Source organism: Salvelinus fontinalis, chromosome 20 (genome assembly GCF_029448725.1).
Source record: "Salvelinus fontinalis isolate EN_2023a chromosome 20, ASM2944872v1, whole genome shotgun sequence".
NCBI classification, from domain to species: Eukaryota; Metazoa; Chordata; class Actinopteri; order Salmoniformes; family Salmonidae; genus Salvelinus; species Salvelinus fontinalis.
In genome coordinates this window covers 18,652,609-18,672,177 of record NC_074684.1, presented here as the reverse complement: position 1 = coordinate 18,672,177, position 19,569 = coordinate 18,652,609, and the positions used below count along the sequence as shown (strand labels likewise).

General features: G+C 41.3%; 1 protein-coding gene across 1 annotated transcript; it reads right to left on the bottom strand.

The window, feature by feature from the left end:
• Positions 1-10,824: 10,824 nt before the first annotated feature.
• On the bottom strand, positions 10,825-18,210 carry batf3 (basic leucine zipper transcription factor, ATF-like 3). Its single transcript, XM_055872704.1, has 3 exons — positions 17,766-18,210; positions 16,817-16,936; positions 10,825-14,810 (listed from the first exon to the last, which is right to left on the bottom strand). The coding sequence occupies exons 1-3, from the start codon at positions 17,838-17,840 to the stop codon at positions 14,616-14,618; spliced, it is 390 nt and encodes a 129-aa protein (XP_055728679.1). The 5' UTR covers positions 17,841-18,210; the 3' UTR covers positions 10,825-14,615.
• Positions 18,211-19,569: the final 1,359 nt, after the last annotated feature.

The window sequence follows — 19,569 nt, the reverse complement described above, 5'->3', positions numbered from 1 at the left end:
AAATGTTATTTGTCACATGCGTCGAATATAGCAGGTGAAGACCTTACCATGAAATGCTTACTTACAAGCCTTTAATCAACAATGCAGTTCAAGAAATAGAGTTAATAACATATTTACACTTTTTTTTTTTTTTTTACATGTTTCAAGCAATGTTTCAAACAATTAATAGACCAATAAGAAAGAGACCTCTTGCCAAACCTCTTTGCCAATAACAGCTAGTTTTCAGTTTTCCCCTCCCCTCCCAGACCACCGGTTTTATATACTTAAATGGTTCTAGAGAATTTAGTTTAAGTGCTTCTCTAGAACATGATTGGGAAATAAGGATGTAGATGATTACTCTGACACAATAACCTGAACAGGTGTAACACACACAGAGAGAATAAACGTTCCACCATCTAAACATTGGCTCACAATCAAACATTGAGAATTCTAAATTATTAACATTATTAAAGACACTGGATCATTGTTTAACACCAGAGGTCAAATTTGGGTCAAAGTAAAGTTGTGAGGTGAAAAGTCTGTGTGCTGTAATGTTCTCAGATGGGTAGCACCGTACGGGATGTTTTCATTCTCTCTCTCAGAGGCCGAGGTATGTTATTATAGGCCTTCTGTATCTCATCATGATAACTGTTCCTTCAGCCTTGCAGCACTCAACTCAGTCTCATGCCACAGATAATAAAACATGATAAAACATTTCAATCAAGTGCCATTCGCAATGCTTCTCAGAGAGTTGCGCTACAAAATGAAGTACAGGAATGATTCAACCCTCACAAAAATGTGTCACACCATGGTAATTCATGCAATGCACTATTTGACATCCTGAGATGTGTTTTCCAAGCTTCTGAAATGGGCATGGCATTTGAATACCTCCCCAAATACATTTTAGATTTCTTATGTAGTACAGTACAACCACTTACTACAAGCATCCAGACATGAACTGATAGATGCTGTAAATCAAATCTATATCATAAATCCGCCTGTCCAGATATCCATTCTCCTCTGAGCTGTCAGTGACAGTTTGTTGGCAAACTACCCTCTCTCTGTCGGGGTCAGATGAGAGTCATACTAGTGGAGGTTGATACTGTGTCCTGAAGCTCTGAGTGACACAAGATAAGCCATCACGCTGTGCTCATACAGGAAATTTGATGCAATAAAGTCATATGAGAACTGCATGCAATCAACAGCAGTTAAAGGTCCGTGGTGAAATGGTGGTTTCAATGCTGCAGAGTTGTCATTGTGTAATAATTAGCCCTATAGCTTAATACCAATCACTGTTGATACTTTTGATAATGACATGCATGGTTTTATATGGATGGGGTAGAAATGAAGGGATAAATCCTAAATTGCATATAAGTACAATTTTCACTTACATTATGCATGACTAACTGAAAATTAGTTTCATTAGGATTTGCCCCGAAGCCAGGGTTTATAGGAAGGTTGAGGAGTTGTGTTGGTGTGTGTATCAGTGATGTGACTGATTCACATCTTTTGAAATTCATTATAAATGTGGAATTCATTAGAACTTTGTCACATAAATTATGGATATGTTACTAGGCACTCCATCCACCAGAGCTCTACAACTACCAATAGTGATTAGAAAACATCCCATTCTGGAGTGGTGCCTGAAACAGCGTTTTCCACAAAACACCAAATGATGGATTTTCTCGTGTAAGAATGGTGTCGCATCCCTCCAATAGAGTTCCAGACACTAGAATCTATGCCAAGATGCATTGAAGCTGTTCTGGCTCGTGGTGGACCAACACCCTATTAAGAAACTATATGTCAGTGTTTCCTTTATTTTTGCAGTTACCTGTATATGTACACAGTATATTATGCAGAAACATAAAACATGTTTCTGTTCCTCTAAAAAGTCATGCCCCGTACAAGTAAGTCTTTCCCTGGAAGCTTTTGGGTACCTATACAAGTACCTACAAGGCCTTTACCTATACAAGTACCTATACAATATGTTCACAGGAACAACAATGGATAGGACATTAATCATACTGTAAAATTACATTCAGCCACTGGAGAGCAGTAAAGAATCTAGTTTTTGGTTCTTGGCTACCATAGCTGACAGCCATGGAGCACACACAATGTCAATCATTTTAACATCAGTCTGACTATATGCTCTAGCTTTATGCTGTTAACATTACTCTTTTTTCATCCTAGGTATAGTGCACCCATATGAACAAGAAGGAAGTGATGGATGGGAATTGTCATTTAAGCTATCCATTGAGTTATAAGTCAAGCAGCTACAGTGCCTTAAGCTCTTGAGAAGGAAGTAATGTTAATCTGAATGTGTAAATTACATGCCCACATGCTCTATAAATGTAATGTATACCACAACAATGTATTTATACTAGGATTCTCCCATTCTATGGAATGCCCACCACCCTTATATGTCATGTCTGCTAAAAAAAATGTTGGTTCTTCAATGATAGATGCAAACAGGTAAGGTTAACTTTGATTCTACACAAATAAAGACCAGCAAAATCTAACTTATCACATGGAATGTGCACAGGCTCCATAATGGGAAAAAAGGCATATGGTTCTCGAACATTTAAAGAGATTGTCATTCTTGCAAGTTTTTAAAAGGAGAAATGTAATATTTAAAAAGGAGCTGGGTTGGAGAGGCATATGCTGCCACATACTGTAGTAACAGCAGAGATGTAGGCATCCTGATAAATAAGAATACACCATTTTCCCCTATATCCCGCCACATGGAACAAGAAGGCGGTTTTCTAATGTTGAAGTGTACCTTACATGGTGAAAAAAACACATTTATTTAATTGCATATCCCAACAGGGGCAAATCTGGTGCTTTTAGATAGAATTCAAGCTATAGTAGATCAAATCCAGACAGGAACTATTATTTTAGCAGGTGACCTAAATCATACATGCGATAAGATTGACAGATGCAGTAATAAAAAAAGGCACATTTAGGGAGCATTTTTATCTCCACAAATCATTTATAGAACACCTGGAGATTACTATTGTCACGATCGTGTGGAGGATTGACGGACCAAAACGCAGCATTAGGAAAATAAGCCATCTCCTTTTATTGGTGAAGAAGGCAAAACGAAACAAACACACTTACGAACTAATCAAAACAATAAACGATCGTGAAGCTAAATAAACGATGTGCACACACAGGCTACAAACGTTTAACATAGACAACTACTCACAACAAATGAAAGCCTATGGCTACCCTAAATATGGCTCCCAATCAGAGACAACCGAAATCAGCTGTCTCTAATTGGGAACTCATTCAGGCAACCATAGACTCTCCTAGACAACTAAACATACATAGACAACGCTAGACACATGTACTCCACACAAACCCATATACTACACCCAACAACCCCTTTACCATAGAATCACCCAAAACCAACAAAACACAAACATTCCCCATGTCACACCCTGACCTAACTAAAATAATAAAGAAAACAAAGAATACTAAGGCCAGGGCGTGACATAACCCCCCCCTTAAGGTGCGAACTCCGGGCGCACCATTACACAGTCTAGGGGAGGGTCTGGGTGGGCTTCCATCCACGGTGGCGGCTCCGGCACTGGTCGTGTTCCCCACGTCACCACAGTCCCTAACCGCCTCCTTAGCTTCCTCCAAATGACCCCCCTCCACATTAACCCCACTGCATTAAGGGGCAGTTCCGGACTAAGGGGCAGCTCCGGACTAAGGGGCAGTACCAGGGTAAGGGGCAGTACCAGGGTCAGGGGCAGCTCCGAACTAAGGGACAGTACCAGGGTAAGGGACAGCACCAGGATAAGGGACAGCACCAGGATAAGGGGCAGCACCAGGATAAGGGGCAGCTCCGGACTGAGGAACGGCAGCTCCGGACTGAGGGACTGCAGCTCCGGACTGAGGGACGGCCCATGGCTGGCTGACAGATCTGGCTGCTCATGGCTGGCTGACGGATCTGGCTGCTCATGGCTGGCTGACGGATCTGGCTGTTCATTGCTGGCTGACGGATCTGGCTGCTCATGGCTAGCTGACGGATCTGGCTGCTCATGGCTAACTGACGGATCTGGCTGCTCATGGCTAACTGACAGCTCTTGCAGATCCTGTCTGGTTGGTGGCTCTGGCAGATCCTGTCTGGTTGGCGGCTCTGGCAGATCCTGTCTGGTTGGCGGCTCTGGCAGATCCTGTCTGGTTGGCGGCTCTGGCAGATCCTGTCTGGTTGGCGGCTCTGGCAGATCCTGTCTGGTTGGCGGCTCTGGAAGATCCTGTCTGGTTGGCGGCTCTGGCAGATCCTGTCTGGTTGGCGGCTCTGGCAGATCCTGTCTGGTTGGCGGCTCTGGCAGATCCTGTCTGGTTGGCGGCTCTAGCGGCTCCTGTCTGGCGGGCGGCTCTAGCGGCTCCTGTCTGGCGGGCGGCTCTAGCGGCTCCTGTCTGGCGGGCGGCTCTAGCGGCTCCTGTCTGGCGGGCGGCTCTAGCGGCTCCTGTCTGGCGGGCGGCTCAGTAGGCTCATGGCAGACGGGCGGCTTTGCAGGCTCATGGCAGACGGGCGGCTTTGCAGGCTCATTGCAGACGGATGGCTCAGATGGCGCTGGGGAGACGGATGGCTCAGATGGCGCTGGGGAGACGGATGGCTCAGATGGCGCTGGGGAGACGAATGGCTCAGATGGCGCTTGGCAGACGGGCAGTTCAGGCATCGCTGTGCAGACGGCAGACTCCTGCCGGCTGAGGCGCACTGTAGGCCTGGTGCGTGGTGCCGGGACTGGTGGTACCGGGCTGGGGACACGCATCTCAGGGCTAGTGCGGGGAGCAGCAACAGGACGCACAAGACTCTGAGGACACACAGGAGGCTTAGTGCGTGGTTTAGGCACTGGTGACCAGATGCGTTGGGCCGGCTTCATGACATACGGCTCAACGCTCAGTCTAGCCCGGCCGATACGAGGAGCTGGAATGTACCGAACCGGGCTATGCACGCGTACAGGAGACACCGTGCGCTCTACTGCGTAACACGGAGTCTGCCCGTACTCTCGCTCTTCACGGTAAGTACAGGGAGTAGGCGCAGGTTTCCTACCTGACTTCGCCACACTCCCTCTAAGGCCCCCCCCAAGAAATTTTTGGGTTGAACTCACGGGCTTCCAGCCTTGTCTCCGTGCTGCCTCCTCATATCGCCTCCTCTCGGTTTTAGCTGCCTCCAGCTCTTCACGAGGAAGGCGATATTCTCCCGGTTGTGCCCACGGCCCCTTACCATCCAGTATCTCCTCCCATGTCCATGAATCCTGTGTAGGTGGGTCCTGTTGCCGCTTTCCATGCCGCTTGGTCCTGTATTGGTGAGTAGTTCTGTCACGATCGTGTGGAGGATTGACGGACCAAAACGCAGCATTAGGAAAATAAGCCATCTCCTTTTATTGGTGAAGAAGGCAAAACGAAACAAACACACTTACGAACTAATCAAAACAATAAACGATCGTGAAGCTAAATAAACGATGTGCACACACAGGCTACAAACTTTTAACATAGACAACTACTCACAACAAATGAAAGCCTATGGCTACCCTAAATATGGCTCCCAATCAGAGACAACCGAAATCAGCTGTCTCTAATTGGGAACTCATTCAGGCAACCATCGACTCTCCTAGACAACTAAACATACATAGACAACGCTAGACACATGTACTCCACACAAACCCATATACTACACCCAACAACCCCTTTACCATAGAACAGGGGTGTCAAACTCATTCCACGGAGGGCCTAGTGTCTGCAGATTTTTGGTTTTTCCTATCAATAAAGCCCTAGACAACCAGGTGTGGGGAGTTCCTAACTAATTAGTGATGTTAATTCATCAATCAAGTACAAGGGAGGAGCGAAAACCCGCAGACACTCGGCCCCCCGTGGAATGAGTTTGACACCTGTGCCATAGAATCAACCAAAACCAACAAAACACAAACATTCCCCATGTCACACCCTGACCTAACTAAAATAATAAAGAAAACAAAGAATACTAAGGCCAGGGCGTGACAACTATTCCTTTCTCAAAGTAAGAAAAGCTATTTAAGAATTGACTACATTTTTATTTCCACAAGTGCACTGAACAGTTTACTATGTTAAAAAATTATTTCTCTGGGATCATGCTTAATTACACCAATAGAAAATACACTTAGCAACAGAACTAGAAGAATTAACAGTGTGCATCTTCTGGAACCAAAATTCCCCTTAGGGTAATGATAATCTCATACTCTGCAAAAGTAAATCTGATTTAGAAAGAAAAATAAATCAATTCAGTCCTAATTCTGTGTATCAAACTGTTTTTTTCAGTTATAATAAAATCAGGAAAATCATTAGAGTCCCCTGGTGATTATAGACCCATAAGTTTAATAAATTGTGACAATAAAATATTAACAAAGCTTATAATAGAAAGGCAAAAGTCTTACCAGACTTGATACATATCAATCAAACAGGGTTGATAAAAAATAATAATAAATACAAGAATGTTTTTCAGTCTAATACAATACACACAAAAAAGATATACAGTGCATTCAGAAACTATTCAGACCCCTTGTAACAGCAGCCTTCCTCATCTTCGTCTGAAAAGATACCGTCGAGAATTTTCTCCCATGTCCAGGAGTCCTGTGTGCTAGGCCGCTGCTGCTGCTGTCCCTTACCACGCTGCTTGGTCCGGTTGGTGGGTAGTTCTGTAACGGCAGCCTTCCTCCTCTTCGTCTGAAGAGGAGGTGTAGCAGGGATTGGACCAATACGCAGCGTGGTAGGTGTCCATGTTTTAATAATAAACAACTGATGGCAAAACCGTAACAGTCCTGTCTGGTGCAATGAACACAAAGACAGAAGACAACCATCCACAAACCCCAACACAAAACAAGCTACCTAAATATGGTTCCCAATCAGAGACAATGACAAACACCTGCCTCTGATTGAGAACCATATTAGGCCAAACAACAAACCCAACATAGAAACACAACATATAGATAACCCACCCAACTCACGCCCTAACCACACTAAAACAAAGACAAAAGCAAAAGAACTATGGTCAGAACGTGACACCCCTTGACTTTTTCCACATTTTGTTACGTTACAACCTGATTCTAAAATGTATTAAATTGGGGGGGGGGGGGGGGGGGGTTCACTCTTCAATCCACACACAATACCCCATAATGAGAAAGCAAAAACAGGTTTAGACAATTAATTACATTACCAGTCAAAGGTTTGTACACACCTACTCATTCAAGGGATTCTCTTGATTTTTTACATTGTAGAATAATAGTGAAGACATCAAAACTATGAAATTACACATGTAATAAAAAGTGTTAAACAAATCAAAATATATTTTATATTTCAGATTCTTCAAAAGTAGCCACCCTTTGCCTTGATGACAGCTTTGCACAATCTTGGCATACCAGCTTTACGTGGAATGCTTTTCCAACAGTCTTGAATGAGTTCCCACATATGCTGAGCACTTGTTGGCTGCTTTTACTTCACTTTGCAGTCCAACTCATCCCAAACCATCTCAATAAGCTTGAGGTCGGGTGATTGTGGAGGCCAGGTCATCTGATGCAGCACTCCATCACTATCCTTCTTTGCCAAATAGCCCTTACACAGCATGGAGTGTGTTGGGTCATTGTCCTGTTGAAAAACAAATGACAGTCCCACTAACTGCAAACCAGATGGGATGGCATATCACTGCAGAATGCTGTGGTCGCCATGCTGGTTAAGTGTGCCTTGAATTTAAAAAAATCACAAACAGTGTCACAGCAAGGTACCCCCACACCATCACACCTCCTCCTCCATGCTTCACGGTTGGAACAACAAATACGGAGATCCTCCGTTCACCTACTCCGCATCTCACAAAGACACGGCGGTTGGAACCAAAATTCTCACATTTGGACTTCTCCGGTCTAATTTTCTCCGGTCTAATGTCCATTGCTCGTGTTTCTTGGCCCAAGTAACTCTCTTCTTATTATTGGTGTCCTTTAGTAGTGGTTTCGTTGCAGCAATTCGACCATGAAGGCCTGATTCATGCAGTCTCCTCTGAACAGTTTATGTTGAGATGTGTCTGTTACTTGAACTCCGTGAAGCATTTATTTGGGCTGCAATCTGTGGTACAGTTCATTGACGATTTCTGAGGCTGGTAGCTCTAATTAACTTATCCTCTGCAGCAGATGTAACTATGGTTCTTCCTTTCCTGTGGCTGTCCTCAGAGCGATTGATGGATTTTGCGACTGCGCTTGAAAGGTTCTTGAAAATTTTCAGATTGACTGACCTTCATGTCTTAAAGTAATGATGGACTGTCATTTCTCTTTGCTTATTTGAGCTGTTCTTGCCATAATATGGATTTAGTGTTTTACCAAATAGGGATATATTCTGTATACCACCCTTACCTTGTCACAACACAACTGATTGGCTCAAACGCATTAAGAAGGAAAACAAATCCACTAATTAATTTAACAAGGCACACCAGTTAATTGAAATGCATTCCAGGTGACTACTTCATGAAGCTGGTTGAGAGAATGCCAAGAGTGTGCAAAGCTGTCATCAAGGCAAAGGGTGGCTACTTTGAAGAATCTGAAATATATTTTGATCTGTTTAACACTTTTTTGGCTACTACATGTTATTTCATAGTTTTGATGTTTTCACTAATCAAATCAAATGTATTTATATAGCCCTTCTTACATCAGCTGATATCTCAAAGTGCTGTACAGAAACCCAGCCTAAAACCCCAAACAGCAAGCAATGCAGGTGTAGAAGCACGGTGGCTAGGAAAAACTCCCTAGAATGGCCAAAACCTAGGAAGAAACCTAGAGAGGAACCAGGCTATGAGGGGTGGCCAGTCCTCTTCTGGCTGTGCCGGGTGGAGATTATAACAGAACATGGCCAAGATGTTCAAATGTTCATAAATGACCAGCATGGTCAAATAATAATAATCACAGTAGTTGTCGAGGGTGCAACAGGTCAGCACCTCAGGAGTAAATGTGAGTTGGCTTTTCATAGCCGATCATTGAGAGTATCTTTCCCAGAGAGAAAACAGCAGGTCTGGGACAGGTAGCACGTCTGGTGAACAGGTCAGGGTTCCATAGCAGCAGGCAGAACAGTTGAAACTGGAGCAGCAGCACGGCCAGGTGGACTGGGGACAGCAAGGAGTCATCATGCCAGGTAGTCCTGAGGCATGGTCCTATGGCTCAGGTCCCCCGAAAGAGAGAAAGAAAGGAGAGAAAGAGAGAATTAGAGAGAGCATACTTAAATTCACCCAGGACACTGGAGAAATACTCCAGATATAACAGACTGACCCTAGCCCCACTATTATTCTACATATAGAAAATAGTAAAAAATAAAGAAAAACCCTTGAATGAGTAGGTGTGTCCAATCTTTTGACTGGTACTGTATAAAAGAACGACAGAAATATCACATTTACATATTTATTCAGACCATTTACTCAGTACTTTGTTGAATCACCCTTGGCAGCGATTACAGCCTCGAGTCTTCTTGGGTATGATGCTGCAAGCTTGGCACAACTGTATTTGGGGAGTTTCTCCCATTCTTCTGTGCAGATCCACTCAAGCTCTGTCAGGTTGGAAGGGGAGCGTCGATGCACAGCTATTTTCAGGTCTTTCCAGAGTGTAATGAATACTCAGGGATAAAAAGGTGTAGATTCACGCACAGAGCACGGCTGGTGTTGATTTCGTCTTCGCAGAAGGCATGAATCGTGGTCACAGGCAGGCAATGGTCATACACAGGAAGGCAAACAGGTAGGAGAATCAAAACTAAGACTGAAGGCTATTACTGGTTCTCACAAACGAGCTAAGAAAAAGCTAAGTAGAGTCAAAACGAACAATACCTCACAAAGGCACAAACAGAATGAACTGAACTAAATAAGGAGCTGATGAGACCAGGTGAGTAACTAACACAGGTGAAATCAATGAACAAAAAAGAAAGACAGGGCTACGTTCAAGAACACAACGAAACAGAACACAAGGTTGACTAAGAAAATAAAAACAGAACCTTACACAGAGATGTTTGATCGGGTTCAAGTCCGGTCTCTGGCTGGGCCACTCAACGACATTCAGAGACTTGTCCCGAAGCCACTCCTGCATTGTCTTGGCTGTTCGCTTAGGGTCATTGTCCTGTTGGAAGGTGAATCTTCGCTCCAGTTTGAGGTCCTGAGTGCTGTGGAGCAGGTTTTCATCAAGGATCTCTCTGTACTTTGCTCCATTCATCTTTCCCTTGATCCTGACTAGTCTCCCAGTCCCTGCAGCTGAAAAACATCCCCACAGTATGATGCCTCCACCACCATGCTTTACCGTAGGGATGGTGCCAGGGCACTTCTCCCACGATTGCTCAGTTTGGCCGGACGGTCAGCTCTAGGAAGGGTTTTGGTGGGTCCAAACTTCTTCCATTTAAGAATGATGGAGGCCGGGGCCTCCCGAGTGACGTATCGGTCTAAGACACTGCATCACAGTGCTTGAGGTATCACTAAAGACCCGGGTTCGATCCCAGGCTGTGTCACAACCGGCCGTGATCGGGAGTCCCATAGCAGTGCACATTTGTCACAATTTTAGAATAAGGCTGTAACGTAATAAAATGTGGAGAAAGTCAAGGGTCTGAATAATTTCCGAATGCACTGTAGATTTATCAATAATGGCTGTTGATGCCGAAAAAGCTTTCAACTTTCCAGCGGAAATAATACATTTGATAAAAATATCATGTAAATGTACTAAAGCAAAAATATACACAAATAAGACATTTTTCAATGAAATTGCATTAGAAAGGGGCACAAGACTCTCCCCTCCTGTTTGCACTGGCAATTGAACCGCTACCAGAAAGAATTAGACAGGACCCACATTATCATTATAATGTAACAGGTATCAGTATTGGTAAACATGAATATAAACTAAACTTATTTGCAGATGATCTCCTGATAACCTGACCAATACTGAAAACGCAATGCCCCCCTTTGCTAAAAAATATTAGCAGAATGCTCTAAAATCTCAGGATATAAAATGAATGTGGAAAAAAAAGAAATAATGGTAATAGGAACAATAAAATAATAACTCATGATCTCAACATTCCTTTAAGTGGACCACAAAAATATTAAATACTTTGGGTGCTTGATAAGTGACAACAAACAACAAATATATAAAGATATCTTTATTCCATTGCTCAACAATATGAAAGCAGATCTAATTAAACAATCTTCACATATATTTTACAGGTAAAATAAACCTCTTTAGATTGGCATGGCTCCCAAAGTTTAAATTACCCCAGAGAAGACATTCTTTAAAAAAGTATAGTCGGTCATGGTAGACTTTATTGGCAAATAACATTCATAGAAAAAAAGGAATGTTTTACATATTTCTAAGTCTGAGGGTGGTTTTAACCTTCAAGACTTGGAATTGTATCAACTCGCTATCCAATACTTTTTTATTTGCGACATATAGTTAAATGCACTAAAGAGGAACAATGGGTACATATTGAAGATGAGCAAGCTTATCCCTAGAATATTTTCACGTGTCTATTTTCAAAGGATAAAGCTAAGAACATTAACATCAGTTAATAATATAGCAATATTGAAGAAAATGAAACATTCTACAAAAATCAATATCACTCCCTAGAAACACAACCCTATGGAACAATCCTTGGATAGCGTTTCAAAATTCACCTATAAATTGGTCCACATGGAAAACTAAAGGCATAGACACCGTAAATGGTAACAGGAAATACATTTATTTCTATGACAGAATTAAAACACTATTTTGGACTGACCAATGTACAGTTCCTTCAGAAAGTATTCACACCCTTTGACTTTTTCCAAATGTTCTTGTGTTACAGCCTGAATAAAACGTTTATTAAATTAAAATATTTTGTCACTGGCCTACACACAATACCCCATAATGTCAATGTGGAATTATGTTTTTCAACTTCTAAGCTGAAATGTCTTTGTTATGGCAAGCCTATATAAAGTTAATGAGAAAAATGTGCTTAACAAGTCACATAATAAGTTGCATGGACTCACTCTGTGTGCAATAATAGTGTTTAACGTGATTTTAGAATGACAACCTCATCTCTGTACCGCACACATACAGGTAATTGTAAGATCCCTCAGTCAAGCAGTGAATTTCAAACACAGATCCAACCACAAGCACCAGGGAGGTTTGAAAATGCCTTGGAAAGAAGGGCACCTATTGGTAGATTGGTAAAAATGAAAAATCAGACATTTAATATCCCTTTGAGCATGGTGCTAACTGTTGGATGTTGTATCAAATACACCCAGTCACTACAAAGATACAGGCGTCCTTCCTAACTCAGTTACCAAAGAGGAAAGAAACTGCTCAGGAATTTCACCATGAGGCCAATGGTGACTTTACAGAGTTTAATGGCTGTGATAGGAGGAAAATTAGGATGGATCAACAACATTGTAGTTAATCCACAATACTAATTTGATTGACAGAATGAAAAGAAGCAAGTCTGTACAGAATACAAATATTCCAAGACACTAAAGTAATGTGGCACAGCAATTCACTTTTTGTCCTGAATACAAATACCTAGATATTAAAAAAAACATGCAACTTAAAAGTTACATATCACAAAATGTATATTTGAAATCTTTTGGACATCAAAGCAACCTTAAGGGAAACTTATTTGAGTCAGAAAAGGATGATCATATGATAGGCAAGATATGTAAAACCTTGCAGAGAGCATATCCAATTGACAATTAGAAAAAAATATAAACTATTGGAACTAAGACATAAAAAGAACACATCTTGGCACAAGATGGAGGGAATGTCTGAGCATAACTAATGAAATTACAGTTAACGAAAATCTACGCTTAATCCAGTACAAACTAATATATAGAATTTATTATAAAAGAGACAAAAATCACAGATTCTACAGCACAATGGCAGAGTCATGTTTTAAGTGTAAAACGAACTAGGACTCAATAATCCATGCTTTTTGGGAATGCTATAAAGTCCAAAGTTATGGGTGGAGCTAAAAAGTTGGCTGTCAGAAGAAGTATTACACTGTAAACATACTTTTAATCTGTCTGCATATTTCAAGACAAGACAAGTATTAACATACTTTTAATATGTCTGCATATTTCAAGACATAGCATATGGGGGTGTAGTGAGATACCCAATGGGCTGGACGATTCTCTCATCACTCATCTTGGAAAATCGTATACTAAAAACGTGGAACTCAATCAATCCGCCATCACTAACATAATGATTTATCATTGAAATATTGAAATAGCATGGGCATCCGAGAAAAACAAATTGTTACAATTGAAGGCCACGTGGCAATAATGCAGGCATTAGGGATGGGGGTGTGAGCATGCAGGTCTGGGCAGATGAGATGTAGTCATTGTTTGTGGGCGTCTGTACAGTAAGTTGTTGTTCGTATGTGTATGTTTGTATCTGGTGTGGGGAAAACATACTTTTTTAAAGAAAAATAAAATATTATTGTGTATACTAATATACTAATGATATACCTCATTATGCCCTAAAATCTCCTGGACTGAAGTGAAAGTAGTATCCTCTGTGTTGTGTGGTGGAAGTCCAAGTAGTCTGTGCTCATTTGAAAGTGAGAAGAGAAAGTTTGAAGAGAAAATAACTAAGAAGAAGTGTATACCGGTATGAAGAAGCGATCCACACAAAAGGCTTTATTATAATCACCACAATCCCCCTCAAATGCAGTATGCAGAAGTCTATAAATCCTTTGGTATGAAATGAACTGTCTGTGTGGATGAAGAGTCTTTCACATTTCTCAGTGGTCAGCCTGCATTTAGTAGAAGAAGCCTTGCCAATTACTACTGTGAATGTATCCATCCATTCATAATAACATTTTAGCGAAGCCTGCAGTCATGTCATCAAGATAGATCATACATGCTGTAGATCATTGATGGTGACAAGAATTCCCAAAATGTTGCCCCTTTTATTGACTTAGTGAATGATAATGGCATGCTTCAAACGTATTTCATTTTTTAAAGTTATGAAAAGAAGACGTAATGAGGTTAGTGAGTATTTACCCACATTATAGGGAAGAGAGGGTACACTCTATAACAATGTCATAACATGAGGTAACAAACAATAATAATAAAACTGTACATATGATAGTTGGATTAAGTGATTTGATTCTTTCATTTTATCAATTAAGTGTTGAATTGCATGAATCCATTGGTAATAGCCAGTGTATTACATGTTTTAGATTAGGGACTAAGAAACCAGAAACCAAAAACATTTTAATGGTTTATTTTTTCTGGTAAAGTATAAGTAAGTTCCCACATGGTCAAGCCCAGGTACTGGTAAACCAGTTTGGTTAACCAAAACACATGTGATAAGAGGTGTGGTAACCACATTTATCAGAAGCAAAGGGAAATGGTCTCATGGGAAAGGGATATGCAATTTATGTTCAATGTATTATACAAAACATTTAAACAGGAAAAGCAATTTGAACATCTGAAACAAAGCTTATTACCTAAGCCTATAATTATTAAATTACAACTTGATTCAAACTGTACAAAAACAATTGACGCCGAGAATAAAAAGGACAGATGAGGACATATAATCTGACCTGTTAACTCTGTTTACAAGTCTCCCACGTTGGTTTGTCTCTGTGGTCCGTGCATTGTATGTTGGCTATCTGGGCAGACAGGAGGGGACCCCTACATCCCTGGGTCCCAACGTCCCTGACCCCAGGTTGGCAACACAGTGCATGATGGGACAGAGAGGCTCATGGGCCTTGAGGGCCTCCGTTAGACGCCTCTGCTCCTCAGACAGAAACTGCACATCCTTCTTCAGCTGTCTGTTCTTCTGCTCCAGACACTCATATGCCTGTATAGGACAAACTGGGCTCAGTTACTTTATAGTCTTACTTTCAGAGTTGAGTAAAATATTAATCTACTTCAGGGATGGGCAACTGCCGCATGAAGGTGTTCAGATCAATTCCACCCCCCACCCCCCCATTTCTTACATATGGCAAAATATGTAGAATTGCAGGAAATTTGCTTTAAAACAGCTCATTTTCCTCTCCACTCCATGGCAAAATTAGTAGAACTGCATGAAATTACAATGGACAAAATATAAACGCAACGCATGTAAAATGTTGGTCCCATGTTTCATGAGCTGAAATATAAGATCCCAGAATTTTTGCATACACACAAAGAGCGAATTTATCTAAAATTCTGTGCACACATTTTTTTTTACATCCCTGTTAGTGAGCATTTCTCCTTTGCCAAGATAATCCATCCAACTGACAGCTGTGGCATATCAAGAAGCTGATTAAACAGCATTATCATTACATAGGTGCACCTTGTGCTGGGGACAATAAAAGTCCACCCTAAAATGTGCAGTTTTGTCACACAACACAATGCAACAGATGTTGCAACATTGTCCACCAGAGCTGTTGCCAGCATACTGAATGTTAATTTCTCTACCATAAGCTGCCTCAAATGTCATTTTTAATGAATTTGACAGTACATCCAACCGGTCTCACAACCGCAGACCACGTGTAACCACGCCAGCCCAGGACCTCCACATCCGGCTTCTTCACCTGTGTGATCGTCTGAGACCAGCCACCCGGACAGCTGATGAAACTGTGGGTTTGTACAACTGAAGAATTTCTGCACAAACTGTTAGAAAACTTCTTACAGAAGCTCATCTGCATGCACGTTGGAGAAGCGTGCTCTTCACGGATGAATCCTGGTTTCAACTGTACCGGGCAGATGGCAGACAGCTGATGTTGTGAACAATGTCCCATGGTGGCGGTGGGGTTATGTTATGGGCAGGCATAAACTACAGATAATGTAGCTTATGGCAATTTGGGATGGCAATTTGAATGCACAGAGATACCATGACAAGATCCATTGTCGTTTGAAACTTGAAACTTGTCATTTGAAACTTGAAAAGATCCTGAGGCCCATTGTCGTGCTATTCATCCGCCGCCATCATCTCATGTTTCGGCATGATAATGCATGGCCCCATGTCGCAAGGATGTACACAATTCATGGAAACTGTCCCAGTTCTTCCATGGCCTGCACTCACCAGACATGTCACCCATTGAGCAAGTTTGGAATGCTCTGGATCAACGTGTACAACAGTGTGCTCCTGTTCCCGCCAATATCCAGCAACTTTGCACAGCCATTGAATAGGAGTGGGACAAAATTCCACAGGCCACAATCAACAGCCTATGCGAAGAAGATGTGTTGCGTTGCATGAGGCAAATGGTGGTCACACCAGATACTGACTGGCTTTCTGATCTACCCCCCTATCTTTTTTTAAGGTATCTGTGACCAACAGATGTATTCACAGCCATGTGAAATCCATAGATTAGGGCCTAATGAATTTACTGATTTCCTTATATGAACTGTAACTCGATAGAAATTGTTGCATTTATATTTTTGTTCAGTATAGTTCTAAAATTGCTTAATCGTCTCTCCGCCCCATGACAAAATGTATAGAATTGCAGCAATCTTGGTTTAAAACGACAACATTTTGTCTACATCACATGGCAAAATGTGTAGAATTGCACGAAATATACTCTAAACTTAAAAAATGTATCTCTGCTGTCAAGGGGGGAGGGGCACTAAAATTATTTGCTTGTAATTCGGTGGGTGGGTTGGTGGGTACACAGACCCGCGAGCCACTGCGGCCCCTCATGATGAGTTCAGATTTTTTGTGGTCCCCACCCCCTTCAAAGTTGCCAATCCCTGATCTACTTGATCGAGAGAATGAGTGTGACATTGATAGCTGTGTCATTGCCGTCATATAACAAAAAATGTTAGACTATGTCAAAATAGGAGTTGTGTGATGATGAGTCTGTTGTGCATGCACTGACCCACCTCATGCAGCTCATCCGCTCTTTGTGTCTGTTTTTTCCGGCTGTTCTTCGCTGCAACCCTGTTCTTTTCCCTTCTTTTTAGTCTCCTGTCTTCATCACCATCATCACCAGAGCTCTGCAGCTGAGGTACAGTTGGTCTGTATTACGTTTGTCACTATTAGAATATCACATACAAGCTGTTGCTCTTTAGCTTTGACTGATATTTGTGTGGTCACTCAACACAATGTTGCTGGTGTAGATTATATTTTATCATATAAAATATTCAATGAAATAGAAATACAAGTGAAAATTAAAAAGTGGTAACCAAATAAGCCTAATACCAGTAGTGGAATAAGTACCCAATTGTTATACTTAAGTAAAAGTAAAGATACCTTAATAGAAAATGACTCAAGTAGAAGTGAAAGTCACCCAGTAAAACACTACTTGAGTAAAAGTCTAAAAGTATTTGGTTTAAATATACTTAGGTATCAAAAGTCAATTTAATTGCTAAAATATACTACTAAGTAAAAGTATATATAATTTCTAATTCCTTATATTAAGCAAACCAGATTGTATTGTTATTTATGGACAGCCAGGGGCACAATCCAACACTCTGGCATCATTTACAAACGTAGCACGTGTGTTTAGTGAGTCGGCCAGATTAGCAGCAGTAGGGATGACCAGGGATGTTTTCTTGATAAGTGTGTGAATTTGGACATTTTCCTGTCCTGCTAAGCATTCCAAATGTAACAAGTACTTCTGGGTGTCAGGAAAATGTATGGAATAAAAAGTACATCATTTTTCTTCAGGAATGTAGTGAAGTAAATGTTGTCAAAAATATAAATAGTAAAGTAAATATACCCATAAAAACGACTTAAGTAGTACTTTAAAGTATGTTTACTTAAGTACTTTACACCACTGCCTAATACATTATTAAAGTAACGTTTCTATTTACGCTATATAACACTTACCTCACATCTTTCAAGTAATACCATGTTTTGATTCTTGCTGTGTAGAAAGCTGCCAGAAATATCGCTGTCAGACATCACAGATGCGATAACAATGCATTGATAGATTACTTAAATACAAAACGTCAAAACAAGTCCTCCTCGAAAGTTTTATTTCAGATAACAAGATCCAAGGTATGTACAAGTGAGACCGGGCGTATGCGAGACAAACAGTTTCACTTGTTCAAACTGCACTTGCCGCTTCTTTTCAATATTTATTTTAAGTCACGTGCTAAAAAGCGTCAGATGCCCTTGAGTGTTCAATCACCAGCAACGGAATAAAGTGCGCTCTAAAAAGCTGATTTGGGACAAGAGGAAAGTATCCTGTAAGTTTACTGTACCTGTATGATACAGCTTGCTGAATTGTTGCAAATAGATGTAGGCTTGTTATATGTAATATATTCTTGTTTCATACATTTCATTTACATTTTAGACCAGATAGAGTCCATCAACAGTCCATCATTACTTTAATACATGAAGGTCAGTCAATACCGAACATTTCAAGAACTTTTAACATTTCTTCAAGTGCAGTTGCAAAACCCATCAAGCGCTATGATGAAATTGGCTCTCATGAGGACCGCCAAAGGAAAGGAAGACCCAGAGTTACCTCTGCTGCAGAGGATAAGTTCATTAGAGTTACCAGCCTCAGATTGCAGCCCAAATAAATGCTTCTCAGAGTTCAAGTAATACATCTCAACATCAACTGTTCAGAGGACTGCACAAATCAGGCCTTCATGGTTGAATTTCTGTAAAGAAACCACTACTAAAAGGACACCAATAATAATAAGAGCTGCTTGGGCCAAGAAACACAAGCAATGGACATTAGACCGGTGGAAATCTGTCCTTTGGTCCGATGAATCCAAATGCAAGATTTTTGGTTCCAAACGCTGTGTCTTTGAAACGCAGAGTAGGTGAACGGATGATCTCTGCATGTGTGGTTCCCACTGTGAAGCGAGGTGGTGTGATGGTGCTCTGCTGGTGACACCGTGATTTATTTAGAATTCAAGGCACACTTAACCAGCATGGCTACCACGGCATTCTGCAGCGATACACCATCCCATCTGGTTTGCAGTTAGTGAAACTATCATTTGTTTTTCAACAGGACCATGACCCAACACACCTTCAGGCTGTGTTACAGCTACTTGATCACAGGAGTGAGAGTGCTTTATCAGATGACCTGCCCTCCAAAATCACCCGACCTCAACCCAATTGAGATGGTCTGGACCGCAGAGTGAAGGAAAAGCAGCCAACAAGTGCCCAGCATATGTGGTAACTTCAAGACTGTTAGAAAAGCATTACAGGTGAAGCTGGTTGAGAGAATGCCAAGCGTGTACAAAGCTGTCAAGGCAAGGGGTGGCTACTTTTGAAGAATCTGAAATATAAAATATATTTTGATTTGTTTAACACTTTTTATTACATGTGTTATTTCATAGTTTTGATGTTTCATAGTTTTGATCACTATTATTCTACAATGTAGAATGAGTAGGTGTCCAAACTTCTGATAGGTACTGTATATTTCCACACTATGAGGGTGGAATAATACTGAGAAAATTATGCCCTTTTAGTGTGAGCAGTTTGTTTTGGTGGAATGGAGTTTTGGCCTGTCTGATGACATCACCGAGCAGTTAATTGGTTAACAGACCGATAAGATAGTTCCAAACCTCTCTGCCAATTACTCAGAACACTACCAGACCATCCTAACATTTTAATTGAAAACAATCACACTAAGGTACTGCATTGTTACCCAGTAATTATTTGATATTGAGAT